Source organism: Octopus sinensis, linkage group LG18 (genome assembly GCF_006345805.1).
Source record: "Octopus sinensis linkage group LG18, ASM634580v1, whole genome shotgun sequence".
NCBI lineage: Eukaryota > Metazoa > Mollusca > Cephalopoda > Octopoda > Octopodidae > Octopus > Octopus sinensis.
The window spans coordinates 37,472,085-37,486,529 of record NC_043014.1 but is presented as its reverse complement, the minus strand read 5'-3'; the positions used below and the strand labels follow the sequence as shown (position 1 = coordinate 37,486,529).

Genomic DNA, 14,445 nt, shown 5'->3' with positions numbered 1-14,445 from the left:
AAGCTCCTACCCCTACTGGCAACAAAAGGTCTCTCCCTCAGAGCAAAAGGTAGATTGTATGATGCATGTGTGCGAACTGCCATGCTTCACGGTAATGAAACATGGGCTGTGACTGCAGAAGACATGCGTAGACTTGAAAGAAATGAAGCTAGCATGATCCGCTGGATGTGTAGTGTCAGTGTGCACGCAAGACAGAGTGTAAGCATCCTGAGAGAAATGCTGGATATAAGAAGCATCAGATGTGGTGTGCAAGAGCGACGCTTGCGATGGTATGGTCATGTGCTGCGGATGGATGAAGAGAGATGTGTGAAGAAGTGCCACTCCCAAACAGTTGAAGGTATCAGGGGGAGAGGTAGACCCAGGAAGACATGGGATGAGGTAGTCAAGCATGACCTCAGAGCATTGGGCCTCACTGAGGCAATGGCGAAGGACCGAGATCTCTGGAGATATGCTGTGACTACAAAGACCCGGGCTGCTTTCTGCAGCAATTCCACATACCCCCTACCCATTCTAAGTACCCCGGATCCCCAAAGTACCCTGGATCCCCAAAGTACCCCGATCCCCAAAGTACCCCGGACCTCGTTGCCCCCGTGCCGCTGACACGTTAAAAGCTCGAACCGATCGTGACCGATGCCGGACCCTCCGGCCCCTGTGCAGGTGGCACGTAAAAAGCACCCAATCCACTCACGGAGTGGTTGGCGTTAGGAAGGGCATCCAGCCGTAGAAACTCTGCCAGATTCAGACTGGAGCCTGGAGCGGCCCCTGGCTTCCCAGACCCGGTCGAACCGTCCAACCCGTGCTAGCGCGGAAAGCGGACGTTAAACGATGATGATGATGATGATGATGATGATACATATATATATATATAATTGTCTTCTTTCAGTTTCTATTTACCCAATTCACATGGCTTTGGTCATCCTGAGAAGACACTCGCCCAAGGTACCATGTAGTAGGACTGAACCCGGAACCATGTGGTTGGGAAGCAAGCTTCTTACTACACAACCACATCTGTACCTACAATGCAAATTCCTTTTTTTTTTTCTGTTATTAGTTATTCGCTAAGGTTGATGCAGTTGATATTCTGTTTGAGCATTTGCAGATTAATGTTTGCAGGAGAATATAGTTGGAAGGAGCAGTGGGAAATCCAGAACTGTAGCCTGGATGAGGAAGTACTGGGCAAAATATTTAGTATAGGACCTGGTAAGTGAGAAAATTGAAGGAGAAAAAATAGGAAGAAAGAGGTGTATGAAACTATGTGGAGAAGTTACAGAGGTAGCTAGTTCTCAAAATGTCTATTGGCCAAAATATGAGTAAGGCAGCCACAACAAGCATGTCGTGGTATCAGTTATGGTCAGTTTGATGGGGCTGCGATGTCGTGCTGTGGTAACTTGTTAGATGGGTAAATAAATATCTATTAAAAAAGCTTTTCTCTTTTCATCTTTCTTTCTTTGCATTGTTTATATATTTCTATCTTATTTTAAAATAATAACTTAGTTAGAAAAAGGAAAGGGAAATAGAAAACAGCTCCTAACAATGCAGAAAGTTTTACAAAAACCTTTATATTTCGGGCGCAAAGGCCTATCTTCAGAAGGAAGCCGTCCAAGAAATGTATATTTACATCAATTTCATTAATTCATTTTAAACTGCTCGGTGTTTGGGTTAGCAACAGCAGCAACTCTCCAACGTATTGCTTTTTGAAATTTCTTTTCTTTTCAGTAAATATTTCATAGGGTTTAGATTTCTGTTCTTCTATAAATTTCTAAAAGTCATAGACATGGCTATGTGGTTAAGAAGCTTGCTTTGCAACCAAGCGGTTTTGGGTTCAGTCTCACTGCACAACATTTTAGGCAAGTGTGTCTTCTGCCATAGCTCCAGACTGACCTTGTGAATGATGGTAGATGAAAAACTCTATGGAAGCCCATCATGTTTGTGTGAGTGAACTATCACTCAACAACTGGTGTTGGTTTGTTTATATTCATGTAACTTAGTGGTTTGGCAAAAGAGACCAATAGAATAAGTGTGAGACTTAAAAACTAAGTACTGGAGTCAATTTATTTGACTAAACCCTTCAAGGCAATGCCCCAGCAAGGCCATAGTTTACTGACTGAAACAAGTAAATGCTATTCTTTTCAGCTCATAAGACAGAGTTGTTGGGGCTCATAAGTGAATGGAGGGTGGCTTATTTCTGTTTAGGGTTTATTTTGTTTTATTGTCAAGAGATCACAAATAATGTTTGGAGTAAAAAGTAGTATATTAAACTGTGTAACATGAATTTTGTCCTTGGGTAACAACTATTATTTCCTATTTGCTTACCCTGAGAAAGTTGGCCCGAGGTTATAGTAGCAGATACTTGCCCAATGTGCTACACTGTGGGACTGAACCCAGGACCATGTGGTTGGGAAGCAAGCTTCTTACCACACAGCCATGCCTTGACTAACAATATTGTGTAACACAATTTTAATTCTTGGGTGACAACTGTTATTTCCTATTTTCCTTCCCATAGAAAGAATGAAAAATGGCTAATATTTCCTTCAAATTTTGCTTGTGTTACATTTATTCAAACCCCAAAGAATCCTTCTCAGTACATGGCTATGATGTTCCACACCCCCACTACACCTGCTCATCATCAGAGATGCACATATTGTCAGCCACTAAGGGACATGCTCAAGTGGTTATGGTCAAGCAACTGACAAGCATATCTGTGGTACTGAGCAGGATATTTGGTATAACAATACTTCTGCTCTAGCAACTCAGTGTTGAATTTGTCTAAAATGTAATGGAAAATAAGTCCATTTCAAAACATTGATGTCCAGATCACAAAAGCAAAGTTTGACGGGAATAGTAATCATCTCTTTTGATTTCTAGATAGAAGCAAATTGGAAATAACACTTACTAACCAAAGACAAAAAAAAATTTTAACTTTGTGTCAAAAAGAATAGGGTTTTGATAAATCTTTAAACATGTCGTAAGTATATCTAGGCATGGCTGTGTGCTTAGAAGTTTGCTTTTCGACCATGAGGTTTCAGGTTTGGTTCCACTTGTGTGGCACTCTGGGCAAGTGTCTTGTACTATAACTCCAAGCCAATCAAAGCCTTGTGAGTGGATTTGGTTGAGAGAAACTGAGAGAAGTTCTCATATGTGTTTGTGTGTGTACGTATGCGCGTCTTTGTGTATATGTATATATGTGTGTGTGTCTTTGTGTATGTGTGTTTGTGTGTGTGTGTGTGTATTTATGTGTGTGTTTGCGTGCATGTGCATGTATATGTGTGTGTTACTGTCTGCTTGCTTTGACATCATGTGGTATTTGGGAATGAGTGTCACCATCATGTAAGAGGTGTCCTTCATTTTCAATCTTCTGAAATACATCTAGCCATGGGGAGGTATTCCCTTACTTGCAAACAACTGAGAGGTGACAGGGCATCTGATTGTAGAAAATTTGTCTCAGCAAACTCCATCCGACTCATGCAAGCATGAAGAAGTGGATGTTAAACAATGATAATGATGATGGTGATGATACTGACTTTGTTTTTACTTCTACTATATAGTTCAACTGGTACACCAAACGCCTTACTCTGGCAGCTCTCTACAAATCATCAGAAATCTATATGCTGCAGGATAAATCTGAAGATTTTGAGAATACACTGAAATTTGTCAACAACAGGTTTGATGATGTCAAATGCCTTGGCCAAAGTATGAAAAATGTGAGTAAATTTTCTTTGCTTTTTGTTGAAACAAAATTAAATTTTAAAAAAAATATATAATTCCTTCTCAATGGCTATGATGTTCCCCACCCCCACTACACCTGCTCATCATCAGCGATGCACATATTGTCAGCCACTAAGGGACATGCTCAAGTGGTTATGGTCAAGCAACTGACAAGCATATCTGTCAGATTAATATAATATATATATAAAGAGTAAAAGAGTAAAGAGTAATTCCAATTAGTCCCTGAATTTTGAAGGAAGGTAGTAGAACTGAACAGAAATTTGTCATTTGTTAAAACATTAAAATTTTATCTGCAAAAGTTTCAAAATGAAACCTCTGAAAACAGCAACACAGATCTCTCTCTATATAAACGGCAGTTTGTCTGTGCGTGTTTCTGTGTGTCTGTTTGCTTGTACCCTCACCCTGACCACGGCTTTCAACCGATTCTGATGAAACTTGACACACACATAGCCCAATGTCATAATTCAAAACTAATGCAGCAAAAATTTTGAAAAGTTTCCCCAGTTCTGAAAAAAATCAATAAATTCGACATGGGGTCGAGAATCAGAAACAGGAACCACAAACTGTCTAGGGGACGCAACTCCACCTTTTTTTAATCTCAAAAAAAACTTACCATCATTTTTTTCCATTTTTTTGCTATTTTTTAGCTATAACTCTCTAAAAATGCTTTATAGTTATTTCCCTTACAAACCTGAGCAACGCCGGGCGATACTGCTAGTAGGTGATAAAAGACAGAAGTATGAAGTGGTACTGAAAAGTTCCTGGCTTTGGGTAAAAGAAAATACAGGAAGATCAATTAGCTATGATTTTATTCAACATATTCCCCTCTTAGATTCACACACTTATTGCAGTAGTCCTTCAGTTTTTCTAAGAAGGTTGGGCTTCTTCCCCAAATCACCCCGGCTCAAGCAGATTTGCGACCAAAGATATTCCAGCCTTGACTATTTTGTTTCCTTACATATGTGTGTGTGTGTGAATTATTCATATTGCATTTCTACTGTTAAAGCAGCTGTTTTCTTTTTCTTTACCAATTTTTTCCATTCCTCTTAGTCCTCCTAAACTCTCTTTACACTCTAACTTATTCTCCAATCAGTCCGGTATAAAATTAAATATTGGTATCTATTCAAGTGTTTCATTTGCCTTGCTAACCCTAGTGGGACTTACCTCTTCCCCAAGATATAGGAACCATTGACCCTCAAGGATCTCATCTGCCTTTCTCGGGTTTCATTGTTTTTTTAATCCTGCTCAGTGCTCACACACCCTCATTGGGCCAGCCTTATAGGGGTCCAGTTTAGTCACCAACCACTCATTATACCAGGATTGCATCAATGAATGTGCCTTTCTTTTTTTTTAAGATTGTTGAATGTGATTTGGGGGAGATTTGGTTGTTATTTCTAGCAGGCCGAGGGATCATCTAGAACAGCATTTCTCAATCATTTTTGACTGTGGACCCCTTTTATTCCTATTTTACTCAGGGGGTGGGTCCCTCATAACCATTCGATATCTAAAATCTCCTATTATATCTTTAATGATTAAATCTTATTAGGAACTGTATAAAAAATGTTTAAATATTTTGTGTATTGTACAAGCATAACCAGTTACTTGCACATAAATTTTAACAACAAAATCTTATATGGACCCCCAAAGGTCATATGGACATCAGTTGAGAACCCCTGATGTAGAGGCTCCCTCACTGTCTCAACAATTCAGATATTTTCTTTTAGAGCATGGTGTGTTCCATAACTCATTGGAACAGCAGGTTGCTCATTTCTGACATTGGTACAATGCCACAAATCAGAGTAGGGCTATAGTTGAAGTCACTCAATTGTATGTCTTGTGCACAACAGAGAGCAGTAAAGTCATGGTTCCGGGTTCAGTTCCACTGCATGGCACCTTGGGCAGGTATCTTCTACTATAGCCTTGGGTCAACCAAAGCCTTGTGAGTGGATTTGGTAGACAGAAACTGAAAGAAGCCCATCGTATATATGTATGTGTGTCTGTGTTTGTCCCCACCAACATCGCTTGACAACCGATGTTGGTATGTTTACATCCCCGTAACTTAGTAGTTCGGCAAAAGAGACTGATAGAATAAGTACTAGGCTTACAGAGAATAAGTCCTGGGGTTGACTTGCTCAACTAAAGGCGGTGCTCCAGCATGGCCACACTCAAATGACTGAAACAAGTAAAAGAGTGAAAGAAAGAGTAAGGCACAGTGTTGGGTTAAGACAGTCATTCTGCAGCTATCGTGTTTCCCATTTTACAATAGCTTTGGTAAGTGTCTGCTACTAAGCTACAAGTTGATAAATAACTTGCGGATAGAATTTGATTTGACAGAAACTGTGTGTTTATATACACTGTGCTTGAGGAGATCCATTGAGTCAAGTACACCAACATCAAAATCAATGGAAACTGCAGTTGTGATCCGTGTGCCGGTGGCACGTAAAAAGCACCCACTACACTCACAGAGTGGTTGGCGTTAGGAAGGGCATCCAGCTGTAGAAACACTACCAGATCAGACTGGAGCCTGGTGCAGCCTTCTGGCTTCCCAGATCCCCGGTCGAACTGTCCAACCCATGCTAGCATGGAGAACGGACGTTAAACGATGATGATGATGATGATGATGATCAAAATGCTACTGTGGTTTGCATGTATACACACACACACATGCACACACACACACACACACACATCCAGTTGTGTGTTCTGCATCCATGTTTGTGTTTATGTTTACACCAGTCTAAAAAGTGATGCTGCTTCTATTGTGTTCTTTTATGCTCTGCGACTTAGTGGAACCATTGGAGACCAATAAAATAAGTACTGGAACCGATGTGGTCAACTAAACCTTTGAAGATGGTGCTTCAATGCAGCCACAATTGAATGAATGGAGCCAGTAAAAGAGAAGAATTTTAGCATCAATTAAAATTTCAGATGTGTGTATAGTTGTTTGAATGGAGATCTTTTACAACAAAGTTACCCACCTCATATTAACAGTATAACTATCAAAGTGGTGAGGGTGGAAAGGAGGAAATCTACCAAGTGAAGGATATTTACTTTTCAAGGGGTTTTGTTTCAATAGTTTTCATTTAAAATGCTTCATCATCAATGTTTAGCATCTGCCTTCCATGCTGGCATGGGTTGGGCGGTTTGACAGGAAATGACCAGGCAGGAGCCTTCACCAGACTTCTGTGTCTGTTTTGGCGCGGCTTTTACAACTGGATACCCTTCCTAATATCAACCACCCAGTAAAGTGAACTAAATCTGCTTCACAAAACAAAATATATTTCAACAGAAGTTTGTATGTTTTTATGTTTTATTCATTTTGTTTCATTTTTGTTTTAGTGCCAAATGGTAACAAAGTCTATTGGAGAAAATTTATGGGGTCTTTCTCTCATGGTAAGTCTTTGTGTATGTCCATGTTTTTCCACCACCACCACCACCACCATTTTCCTCACCTTATCATTATCATCACTTAATGTAGTAGTAAAGATTCTGATTAAAAGTACAGTAAGTGTACAGCAGTGGATTTGAACTTACAAACAGCTGGCTGTCCAACATCTTTATCTTCCCAGTCATTTTGTCTTCAGTGGTAAGGTGTCAAAGAATCATATCATGGTTTATAGAGGGTAAGTGTTCCACCAATGACTGGCACAGCAACACCATGGTTAAATTCTACAGACATAAGGGAAGTGTATTAGAGGTGTATTAGAAACATAACAAACTTAGCACAAAATAGATTTCATCACAAGAGCACCATCCGAGAGTGATCGTTGCCAGAGGGCACCACTCATACATGATCGTTACCAGCGTCGCCTTACTGGCACCTGTGCCGGTGGCATGTGTAAAAAGATTTGAGCGAGGTCATTGCCAGTACCGCCTGACTGGCCTCCGTGCAGGGTAGCACGTAAAAAGCACCCACTACACTCTTGGAGTGGTTGGTGTTAGGAAGGGCATCCAGCTGTAGAAACTCTGCCAGATCAAGATTGGAACCTGGTGCAGCCATCTGGTTCGCTAGCCCTCAGTCAAAATCGTCCAACCCATGCTAGCATTGAAAGCAGATGTTAAACAATGATAATGATGATGATGATGATGATTATCATTTAATGTCCATGTTCCATGTTGGCATTGGTTGGACGGTTTGACCAGATCCATTGGGTCCAAGAACTGCATTGTGTTCCATTGTCAGCTTTGGTTTCTACATGGATGCCCTTCCTAACTCTAACTGTTTAACAATATGTATTAGGTTTCTTGTTGGTTTTTTTTTGTACCATCTGCACTAGATTTTGACTGAATATAATTCATTTAGAAGGGAATTTAGAACCAGAGATAATGCTATACTTTTAGTTAAGACAACAAGATAACTTCTTAACCAAAAGCAAATGGGTTCAATGCTATATAGTCTGTCAAATGCTGAATAAACTAGATGTGAAAGGCTCATTAGAGTGGTTTGGATTGTATATGAGGGTAACATAAGCAAGAATAGGATTGGATGTAAATTCAGTGAAAAGTTTAGTGTAAGAACAGGCGTATACCAAGGCTCTACTTTTAATTCTCACTTCTTATATCTTGAAGCAATACCAAAAACTTTGGAACTGGTTGTCCCTAATAATCTTTACTGGGGTTATTGTCTTCTCATTCATAGTATCTGTCAGAGAACTCTAAAGTTCTTAAAGTGGAATTATAATGTAGTTTGAAAGTAAAAGACTAATGATAAATAACACAATGATTAAAGTAATAATAATTTGTAGAAGGGAACAGAAAAACTGGAAAAAGCACTGCAGTCTCAAAAATGACCTTTAATATGCTTGGAAGGAGTTAGTAGTGCAACCAGGATCTATAACTGAGGAACAGAGCTTTAGCCAGTAGAAGTTAGTATCAGTGAGTCATGGAATTAAGCCCATTGTCTGCTCAGCTGACATTTGCTATTTTGGTAATATAATTAGTGCTGCAAACGGATCTAGTGAAAGTATCATTCAACCATGGTAGTGGTTGAATATATTCTCAAGTCCACCATTTCGTCAATTGCAGCAGCTTCCAAGTTCCACCACTAATTCAGTTCTCAACTAAATTGCAAACTGTTAATAGTTTTAACCCTTTCGTTACCAACCCGGCTGAAACCGGCTCTGGTTCTGAGTACAAATGTCTTGTTTTCATAAGTTTTGAATTAATATCTTCCACCAAACCTTAGTCACAATTTATGTTCCTAACACTAGCTGAATGATAACTAAGTTATTTTACTAAATTCTTTGTTATAGTTAAAGTAATTGAAATAAACACAGAGTATCTCAAAATAAATACAGTAACGAAAGGGTTAAAGAGGACACCTCCTCAGCTATAGTTTGGCATAAATAGTTTGAGACTTGATTCAGTAGAAAAAAAGTTACATTAAATTATAATGTGACCTCAAGGTGGGTGGGGAGCAGTAGGCAGATATTCATCTTCAATTAACATAAATTTTAAAATTTTAAATTAAAAGTATACTTTTCTTAGTATTAAATTATAGAAAAATGCACGAGGAATTAAGAATCGCTAGTTGCATTGAACAAAAATTAGTAGAAAAAGAGTTATGAAGTAAAATGTTATGAAACTTCATGTCAGTAAGGAAATGAGGGAGTAATGCTTAAGCAATAAGAATAAAGAATATATTTCTAAAATCAATGTTTATTTTCTAAGGCAGTGAGCTGGTAGAAATGTTAGCGCACTGGGTGAAATGCTTAACAGTATTTCATCTGCCTTTATGTTTTGAGTTCAAATTTCGCCAGATTATTTAATTAATCTTTTTTAACTAAACACTTTCAAACTTCCTAAAATGGTAGAATGTGTCACATAGAACAGGGTTTACTCTTAACGCTTTTGACAAAATTTTGTATTTTAGAAGTTATTTCATCAGAAGTTACAGAGTGACAATGGACGAATTCGTGTTTGATAAGTGCCAATACATGAAACTCTCAGCTTTTGACTTATTTTCTAACTTCTGCCAATGATATATGTATTACACATATGTGTAAAAAAATCTCATCACGCAATCAAACCAATGAAAGAGCCTCTACCTGGTCGCTCGACACACTAAAAATAGCAGCCAAAATACCCTCCTACATAAATCACATGCCCGTTGTATGTAATATCCTAGATTATCCCTAAAAAGCTGATTTGCTGAAGGGTGGAATGACTTTGATGATAGGTTTGTAGTATCAAGGTTGAACTGAGACTAAATAACAACAACATTATGGTAAATTTCTATATTAACATCTGCACAATATTTACTAAGAAAAAAAACAAAAATTTGAATCAAGTACTCTGACCTCCTAATATGCAGCAAATCCCTTATTTTGGCTAGGAAAAAAATGAGGTGGTAGTTCCCCTCTTCCCCACCAATCCCAGAATCATTGGAAATTTTTTTTTGTTGAATGAATTCCTATGACTTAATATTGCAAAATAAATACTGACCAAAGACAAAAAACAATTCAATTTTGTTACACAGGCGCAGGAGTGGCTGTGTGGTAAGTAGCTCGCTTACCAACCACACGGTTCCGGGTCCATTCCTACTGCGTGGCACCGTAGGCAAGTGTCTTCTACTATAGCCTCGGGCTGACCAAAGCCTTGTGAGTGGATTTGGTAGACGGAAACTGAAAGAAGCCTGTTGTGTATATATATATATATATATATATATATATATATATATGTTTGTGTGTCTGTGTTTGTCCCCCCAACATTGCTTGACAACCGATGCTGGTGTGTTTATGTTCCCGTAACTTAGCAGTTCGACAAAAGAGACCTATAGAATAAGTACTAGGCTTCCAAAAAATAAGTCCTGGGTTCGATTTGCTCGACTAAAGGCAGTGCTCCAGCATGGCCACAGTCAACTCTTACTCTTTACTCTTTTACTTGTTTCAGTCAGTTGACTGCGGCCATGCTGGAGCACCGCCTTTAGTCGAGCAACTCAACCCCGGGACTTATTCTTTGTAAGCCCAGTACTTATTCTATCGGTCTCTTTTGCTGAACCGCTAAGTGACGGGGACATAAACACACCAGCACCGGTTGTCAAGCAATGCTTGGGGGACAAACACAGATACACAAACATACACGCACACATTTATATATACGACAGGATTCTTTCAGTTTCCGTCTACCAAATCCACTCACAAGGCTTTGGTCGGCCCGAGGCTATAGTAGAAGACACTTGCCCAAGGTGCCACGCAGTGGGAATGAAACCGGAACCATGTGGTTGGTAAGCAAGCTACTTACCACACAGCCACTCCTGCGCCAGTCAAATGACTGAAACAAGTAAAACAGAGTGTAATGATAATGATGATGACAACGGCGACAACTTATATGAAAAATATTTGTATTTAACTAAAAAGAAACACTTTTTAAATCTTTTAACATTAACATTCTTCTATAACTTCCTTCTCTTTAACTGATGGTTATGTTTGTCTTCTAATACTTAAATCTTGTTTATCTTTCAGGCACGGAATATAATGGGAATAAACAGTCGTGCTCGTTAGCATATTCTTTTTATTTCATATAAAATTGTATACAGATGAGTTTCGTTTGAGAAAAATAGTGTTGTAGTTTATTTTGTTTTATATTAAAATATTGTTTGGAAACTTTCTTTGCGTCTTTATTCACTGTTTTCTTTCTTATTTCAATTTTTACAAGTATATAAAGTAGTACAGACAAATGAAGTTTGCTTTTCAATCATGTTTTCAAGTCCAGTCTTATTGCATGACACCTAGGGCAAGTGTCTTCTACTAAAGCCTGGGGTTGACCAAAAGATTCATGAGTGGATTTGGTAGATGGAAACTGAAAGAAGTCCATCATATATATACATATATAGGTGTAGGCATGGCTATGTAGTAAGGAGTTAGTTTCTGAACCACATGATTTTAGGTTCAGTCCCACTATAAGACACCTTTGAGAAGTGCCTTCTACTATAGCCTCAAACCAATTAAAGCCTTGTGAGTGGATTTGGTAGATGTAAACAGAAAGAAGCCCATCGTGTATATATATATATATATATATATATATATATATATATATATATACAAGCAACTCCCCCCCCCCCATCCAATGGATGGTGCTGAATCATATCTGCTGAATAAAAAGCAATCAGTGTTTTCTTTTCATTAAAAAATAATTAAGCATTCCTTTATTTCAATAAAATTTTGGGTTTTGTTAAACGAAGTTAAGGCAAAAAAAATAAATGGCGGTGCCCCAGCATGGCCACAGCTCGTGAGCTGAAACTAGATAAAATAAAAAAATAAAACTTCTTGAGAAACCAAATAGGCTTTCCTTCCTTCATGCCAAGTTTGAAGAAAATATCTCTTTTGCATCTTACTTTTTTAGTATCTTAAATATACTGCATTTTGTGGCAGCCAGCCAGCTATTTTTGCGCAAAAATGCACATGCATTTTTCTCGCGTACGCGTAGTATCAATCGCAACAGCTGATGTACTTGCGTGTACAAATGCACATTCCCACGGCTTTATCGATCGCATTCTCTCCTGGAATCGATTATTGTAATTTTTTCAAGACTTATATACGCCCTGATACCGTTGGTATCTACATATCAAATTTGAGCGCAATCGGATGGAGGATGCCCGAGATCCTAGAAGATACACACACAGACAGATAGAACGGATTTTATATAATATATATATATATATATATACTAGCAGTATCGCCCGGCGTTGCTCGGGTTTGTAAGGGAAATAACTATAAAACATTTTTAGAGAGTTATAGCCAAAAAATAGCAAAAAAATGATGGTAAATTTTTTTTTGATAGTTAAAAAGGTCGAGTTGCGTCCCCTAGATCATCTGTGGTTTGTGTTTCTGATTGTCGAACCCATGTCGAATTTATCGATCTTTTTCAGAACTGGGGGAACTTTTCAAAATTTTCGCTGCGTTAGTTTTGAATTATAACATTGGGCTATGTGTGTGTCAAGTTTCATCAGAATCGGTTGAAAGCCGTGGTCAGGGTGAGGGTACAACCTGACAGACACACAGAAACACACACAGACAAACTGCCGTTTATATAGAGAGAGATATCTTTGTGTGTGTCCGGCAATGCCACTCAACATCCAGTGGTGGTTTGTTTTTGTTCCTGTAACTGAATGGTTTGACAAAAGAAACCACTAGAATAAGTACCAAGCATAAAAACAAATAAGAACTGGGTCATTTGACTAAACATTTTTCAAGATGGTACCCCAGCATGGCAGCAGTCTAATGACTGAAACAAGTAAAAGATATATGAATATATATGTGTGGGTTTGTGTATATTGTGTCTCCTGATGTTGATATCATGTGTTAGTTGTAAATGAGTGTCATCAACATCATGCAAAAGCTGTTCTTCATTTCTTGTCTTCTGCAAAAATATCACCAGTCATGGGAAGTGAGATTTGGCAACAGGAAAAGCATCCATCATCATCATCATTGTTTAACGTCTGCTTTCCATGTTAGCACGGGTTGGGCGATTTGAGTGAGGACCGGCAAACCAGATGGCTGCGCCAGGCTCCAATCTTGATGTGGGAGAGTTTCTACAGCTGGATGCCCTTCCTAACGCCAGCCACTCCAAGAGTGTAATGGGTGCTTTTATGTGCCACCGGCACGAGGGCCAGTCAGGCGGTACTGGCAACGGCCATGCTCAAATGGTGCTTTTTACATGGCACCTGCACAGGAGCCAGTCTAGCAGCACTGGCAACGACCTCGCTCGAATGTTTTTTCATGTGCCAGTAAGGCGACGCTGGTAACGATCATGCTCGAATGGTGCTTTTTACGTGCCACTGGCATGGAAGCCAGTTAGCCACTCTGGCAACGATCATGCTCGGATGGTGCTCTTAGCACTCCACTAACACGGATGTCAGCCTTCGAATTTGATTTCAATTTCAATTGCCTCAACAGGAAAGGCATCCACCAGTAGAAAATCATCTCAACAAATATGTATACATGGACATATAGAGACAAATCTAAATGCCCTCTAGTACAGGAGTATGGGATCTTTTCGGTTTGAACGGCAGTTTTTAACATAATTTCTAGGTAACTAAAAAATTTTAAACTTCGTATACTGGTAGAATGTGTTTATAAAACAACATTTTCTCTTGGTTTTCTTGAGAAAATTCTGTAGTTTGTAACATATTTTGTCTTTAATTTCTTGCATTTCAGCAATTTCAACCAATCACTAGCGTCTATTGAGTTAAAAAGCGTTCTGTGCCGTATGAATATGTCCCTCATTTAAGAAACAGATTGGGTTTATTTACATTTGTGAAGAAAAAAAGATACCCTTCCCCCACCCTTAACCCTAACCCTAAATCTAAAATAGATTGAAATGCAATAGATCGATAATAGGGTCATAATTATGGGTGACAATTTCATATGACACTGCTAGAAGAAACTGCTGTTTTCTCTACCGGTGTCATATGAAATTGTCACCCATAATTATGACCGTAGAATCGATCTATTGCATTTCAATCTATTTTAGATTTAGGGTTACGGGTGGGGGAAGGGTATCTTTTTTTCTTCACAAATGTAAATAAACCCAATCTGTTTCTTAAATGAGGGACATATTCATACAGTACAGAACGCTTTTTAACTCAATAGACGCCAGTGATTGGTTGAAATTGCTGAAATGCAAGAAATTAAAGACGAAATATGTTACAAACTACAGAATTTTCTCAAGAAAGCCAAGAGAAAATGATGTTTTATAAACACATTCTACCAGTATATG

The 14,445-nt window shown here is 38.7% G+C and overlaps 1 protein-coding gene across 1 annotated transcript in view; it reads left to right on the top strand.

Moving 5' to 3' along the window:
- The window catches only part of LOC115221483 (ubiquinone biosynthesis protein COQ9, mitochondrial), a 49,468-nt gene extending 38,133 nt beyond the window's left edge, over window positions 1-11,335 (top strand). Inside the window, exons 7-9 of the mRNA XM_029791678.2 lie at window positions 3,546-3,701; window positions 7,066-7,119; window positions 11,190-11,335. Coding sequence (XP_029647538.1) covers window positions 3,546-3,701; window positions 7,066-7,119; window positions 11,190-11,228 — 249 coding nt within the window. The 3' untranslated portion in view covers window positions 11,229-11,335. The remainder of the gene's footprint in view (window positions 1-3,545; window positions 3,702-7,065; window positions 7,120-11,189) is intronic.
- The last annotated feature ends 3,110 nt before the right edge of the window (window positions 11,336-14,445 follow it).